Here is a 6000-nt window from a genome sequence, read left to right as displayed (position 1 = left end):
ACAGAAAACAAACAGCACCTGAAAGAGAGCAGAAGGAAGAAGGAGCCCTCATGAGAACCAGAGGCAACGGGCAGCCGACCCTCCCAGAGACCAGGGACCCGTCACAAGCTGAGGACAGGGCCCAGGGCTGTGATCACATGCACATAATATACAAGGACAAACAATCATCCACATCAAACCACCGCTCTAAAACACTTCAAAAACTCTGGTGTGGATGTGGTGTGGTTACTTATTCTTGTTATCAAACTTCAGTAAATGTAAAGAGGAAGTGGAAGTTTGGTCCAGTTATACGTGAACTGTTTAACACAATGAAGCAACATGTGGTTTGTTGCAATTCTTTGTGCATTTTCTCAGTAGACTTTTACGATTTAAAGTTACTATGGCAACATGAGTAAAAATAAAGGCAAAAGTCTCTGAGGAATTATTATTATAACATTAGATACACAGAAAAAAAACCATCCGTCTACAGTCATGTTGTAGGTAATACACCACAGTATCTTCTGATCTATTAGTCTACACATCACTGAATCATTTGGACAGATTAACGTCTGTGGAATCACACAGTGTTTAAGTCTCAGTTATTTATTTATGTTGACTGGAAAGTGTAAGTTGACACTTTTGTGACCTCAATAGAGATTTTGTGATGACCCACAGGTAAGTCTCTGTGTGCCTGTGATCAGTTATCTGTAACTCAGTTTTCTTCATTTGTTACCATCGAGGCCTGAAACTATCAGCTTCATAATAAAGGTCACCTTTGTTTGGTACTCTGAGTCCTGCTCTGGATGTCCGTCTGCTTTTTGAACTGACTCTGGACACAATCACATGATCTTGGTTGGTAACATGTGGTGTTCAACACAAACATCATTATTACAGTGTTTCAATCATTATTTCACATCATCAGCTTGTTTTATTTTATTGTGTTTACATGTAGTCAGAGGCTGAGGTCAGTGTGCATCTGCACATGTTAAAGCAAGACAAAGAACAGTTTGCAGAATAAATGAGTTCCTGCTTTACTTTGATATGACAACAGATAATAAATATAACTTTGAATTTATCTATGAATTTAATTGTTCTTTAGTTGGTGAAACATAAAGGTCTTTAGTCTCACTTCAGCCACACACTGAGTCATTTCCTGTGTTTGGGTCTCCACCAAACTTAAAACCAGAATTTAACCACAAGGTGGAAACTTTCACAGGTCTGAGGTCAAAGGAGCCTTTTCACTATATTACTGCATGATGATGTTTCAGCCAAGAGTCGAATAAAACAAAGACATTTTAATGCAGCCTAAAGTAAGAATTTAATTTAAGACAATCAAAAGGAGATTTTGTTTTTTAAAAAAGGCTTTAGTGAAAATACAGGCACCGAAGTAGAAAAGCTGTTTTGGTATATTCACTCTCAGTGACTCCCAGTCTGCAGAAACCTGCCAGGAGACAAATATTAGTGGATATTGCACCAAAAAAATACCCCAAAAGGGCAAAACATGTCTACTTACATGAAGCAACACAACAGCTTTGTATATTATAGAAAAAGGAAACAACACAACAGAAGAAACAAGCTTCTATGTTTGCAGTGGACAGGATATATAAACATGTCAACCAACTGCTGCGGTCAAAGCTACAGGAGCTGTTTGAGTTTGTGTGTAAGGGCAGGAAGCACAGAGAGACCAATCAGAATAAGAGCCTGAAGAAAAACTCTTGTTGTATCTATATTAAACACAACTTCTCCTTTATCTGCAAACTAAAACTGTTTGAGATTATCTGTGGATCAGAGTGCAGCAGGCTGGATGTGACGATGGGGCTCTCTTTGCTCTGCATGATGGGCTTTTTCTGTAAGTACACGTCTGACATTGTTTGAACGGCAGCGATTAATGAAAATGTTTCTGATCTGTGAGAATTACAGTGAGTCACTGCTTTAACCTGTTTACCTGAGAGCTGGAACAAAGCAGACTTGTGAATATTTAAGTGTTTAAATGTTTGATACACTGCTGCTTTTTGCATCACTTATAGTTACACACTGTGTTACAACAGTTTGAGTTATTATGTTTGAGCCTGTTTGACAAACAGAAGCACAGAAATTTGGTGATTACTGTTCATCTGGAAATGTATCTTTAGAAAGTCTTACTTTATATTGTTTTTGATCTTGTCAGTTGTATAATGTCTGATGAGGTTTTATTCATTATTTTAGTGCTCAGTACAGTCATCTGTGGAAATGCTGAAGGTAAGAAATGATTAGTTTCTTCCTGTTCATATATGCAGCTGTTATCTCCTATAATGTGCTCAATAATATCCTCCCTGTGTTTACATGTTATCTTCTGCACAGACTCAATGCTTCTATTCAGCCTGTGCAGTTAAACATAAATGGCTTCAGTAAGCGCTCCATGTGGAGACTGTGGCGTTCTTCAGAGCTTTTACTGATGTACCATTTGTACCACTTTCAGTCTGTAAAACTGTAACAACAAAACAGAGCAGGTACATTTAATCTCAGTGTAGATGCACAAATGTCACATGACGAATGCAAGATCATAACATTAACAATAAATGGACAAAGCCTGTCAAGTAATGTAAATACAAATACCACATGCTGACATGTTTTATGCTAACAGGCAAAACAAAGCACTAAGAGTTAGCTTACAGTAGTAATGTAACAAACATCACAGACCCACAAGAAGAACAGAGCACTAATATGTAGAAACAATCCATCATCTGCCCAAACTTACACTTTATCCCATCTCAAGAGCAACAGATGCAGAACTATCACAGACACGGAGCTCTAGCCATTACTTGGCACTTCTGCTATTTAACCACTAGATGGCGGACTTTCACATTAACAGACCAGGAAGAAGTGTATTTGCTGAGCAATACTGTAGAATCATTTACTTACGGCATGAATAAATGTGACCCGTCATATAACAAACTTGAAACAAACTATATTTCAAGAATAACCTGAGGGACAAAATATTGTATATGACACAGCTCATACTCCACTGCATTTATTGGTTAAAATATTAAAATTTTCATATCAAGAGTGCAACCATGTGAGCAGATGTTTCACTCAGCTGCTACACAAACTTTACATTTACTAGAGTTAGTTTCCTTGAAACCGACTGGTTTCCTTTTCATGCGTGTTTATTAGTCAATGCTAACAGATCACAGTTATGATTCACAAGATTGCACTTCTGCTGTGACAGATCCACAAGTGAATTTGGAGAGTTTTCTATAAGTAGAGGGTTCATAAACCCTGCTCTCAGGCTCACAGGCTCACAGGCTCAGGCTTTTTCTCACGCTCAGAACAAACCACCAGGTAGCGTATTACTCACTCATTTAAGTGACGTTATTCTGCTGGTGGTGGTTATGTCAATAGAAACCAGGCTCACCTGCTCCCAGTCATTTTAAACTATTTACATAACAATCAGCTGTTCTGCATTCAATAAGATGCCACACAAATTATTTGTGCCACTCCAAAAAAATAATTTCTGTCCACTATAAAGGAGAACATCACAGAATGATACCTGCAGGTCTGACAACAGCAGGTGTATCACTCCTTTTTCTACCTGGAGACAGTAGTCCTCATTGTTCTGACACACAACACAAAACTATCCACAACACTACACACTAACTACACAAGACAACACTAACTACATGCTCCAAACACGCTAAACATCACAAATCTCTCACATCTTAAAACTCTCTCTCTCTCTCTCTCTCCCTTTTTTCTGCTCTCTCTCTCTCTTTCTCTTTCTCTCTCTCTCTCGCTGTCACTCCTAAAACTTCCCTCTCTTCCTAAACAACCAAATGTCATGTTGCCATATCAATTTTTCATTGGTCGACATTGTACATTTTCCCACCAACAGGAACGGGCTGTTTTTTTTGTTTTGTTTATTTTTTATTTTTTGCTCATAAACACAGAGTGCTTCCTAGCTCTGTCCTTAGACAGTAAACGTGAGGAAACTATTGAGGAAAAATGCCACGTATATATTGTTTATCATGACTCTGGTTTTACGTGGCCTATCAACACAATTTAAAAACTGGTATATATCACCTTCTTGTTTTGGCATCTTGAAGTGGTCATGTGATTGGCTTACCACAACTACTTTATTCTTCCGCAGTCAAACAACAGCACTCATGCAATTGTTTTGCCCCCTGAGCTTCAGGTGTTGTGACAAAAAGTGATTGCTGTCCATGTGAGAGCGCAGCTGCTTACATAGACAGCTACTTGCGTGCAACTGATATAAGATGCCGTAAGCTGAAGACAGCTTCAACTGTCTGTTTGTTAGTTAGTAACGTCGTTACTTATAATGCCATTATTGCCACAGTTGCAGTAGGAAAGAAAACTGCAGCTGGAACATATGTGTGGCAGATGTTGTGGGTTTCTTCTTCTTCCACTAAAAGGATCATAATAACAGCCTCATATTTTTCTAACTTACAAAACTTAAAATCAAGGCCACTCTGACAGCTGACAGCACAACCACACCAGTAGGGGGCAGTGTGACTCTGACCTCTGATGGACTGTGCAGACAGAATCTGATTTCAGAAAAAACCCATCTGACAATGAAATCATCTCTTTGAGCTCTAAGTGCAATCACTATATCTGATAGAGACATCTACACCTGCAGAGGAAGGAGAAGAAACACAAACTAAAAGCAATTCATTCGTCATTCAGGAAACTGATGAGTTTAAATATTTTTTCCAAGTTTAAAATGGCCTTCTCCGAATTATGGAGGGAATCACTGTTCAAACCAGTACTTAAAAAACTAAATATATCAAATTAATAATTTTTAGGCTCAGTACGTCCTCAATGAAAACAAAACTTGTTTTTGTTGATTTTCAAATCAAATTGTCACTAGAATACAAAATTATGATTACCATTAACAATAGCAATAAAACAAGGACAGATATTTATAATGATTTTAGATTTCTATAATTCTGTTTATGTTATATTATTTTATTATTTTATTTTATTTTGTTTCTACCAGAGGGTGCTGTGACACCATCAGCGTCTCTATTTCCCAAGGCCTTGTATCAAAACGAGTTTCACGTACTGACTGTGTATTAGCATAAATCTGTGCATAAATCTATCCGGTGAATGTTTTATGCACTAATCATTATATTTTAATGATTGGACACTAATTTAAAAACTGAAGTTGTTTGTACTTTAACAACTGCTGGCTGTTTTGTTGTGACTCTAGACTCTACTCTAATGTCGTGAATTTTTATGTTTCTCTTTTCCTAACTGGATCATTGTTATGTGACCAGTTCCCATTAAGCCCACTGTGACTGTGCAGCCATTCTGGCCTCAGATATACAGCGGTGAGACAGTCACTGTCAGATGTGAGATTCATGGAGGTGAAGGAGCTCAGTGGACGTATGAATGGAGTCCAGACAAGTTAAACACACCTCCAACATCCAATGAACACAAAATTACAGTTACTGAGTCTGACAGTGGAGAATACAGCTGCTTAGGTGGAAGAAACTCCTCCTGGACAGAGTGGAGTGATGTCATCACATTGAGAGTAATAGGTAAGTTGGACACATTTCTCTCATTTTAATTCCAAAAAGATTGCAAAAATAATTTCCACAGTACTGTGCGTTTCTTTTTTTAGTTTGATATCTAAAGTCATGCACAACAGCTTTTAATGTTATTATATTAATATTAAGTAATCACTCAGGGTAAAAACGAGAAAAAAAATTGTTTCTTACATGAAAAAAATAAATGCAAATGTAATTGTCCCAGTTTCTTCATGTCTGTGGCTGCAAACACACAGTTTTCACCACTATTTCAAAATTGAATGAGAGCTAACGTCCTGCAGCTAAACTCAGACAAAAGTTGTCACTAAATCTCCTCGGCTGAACACATGCTGCCATCAGCTTCTTCTCTGCTGGAAAGTTTCGAGACAATAACAACAAAATAGAATTCAATAAAATAGAAAATAGAAAACAAATGAAGCCATTTGTTTATCTTATCACAAAATAATTTATTTTGTGATAAGATAAAGACACGTGA

The 6000-nt window shown here is 37.5% G+C and overlaps 1 protein-coding gene across 1 annotated transcript in view; it reads left to right on the top strand.

Annotated features, from left to right (window-relative positions):
* Positions 1-1672: 1672 nt before the first annotated feature.
* Positions 1673-6000, top strand: part of LOC146522063 (Fc receptor-like protein 5) — a 110096-nt gene continuing 105768 nt past the window's right edge. The window contains exons 1-3 of the mRNA XM_085154121.1: positions 1673-1828; positions 2185-2217; positions 5253-5516. Of these exons, the coding sequence (XP_085010247.1) occupies positions 1792-1828; positions 2185-2217; positions 5253-5516 (334 nt within the window). The 5' untranslated portion in view covers positions 1673-1791. The remainder of the gene's footprint in view (positions 1829-2184; positions 2218-5252; positions 5517-6000) is intronic.

Source organism: Neolamprologus multifasciatus, chromosome 3 (assembly GCF_963576455.1).
Source record: "Neolamprologus multifasciatus chromosome 3, fNeoMul1.2, whole genome shotgun sequence".
NCBI lineage: Eukaryota > Metazoa > Chordata > Actinopteri > Cichliformes > Cichlidae > Neolamprologus > Neolamprologus multifasciatus.
This window is presented reverse-complemented; position numbering and strand designations above follow the sequence as displayed.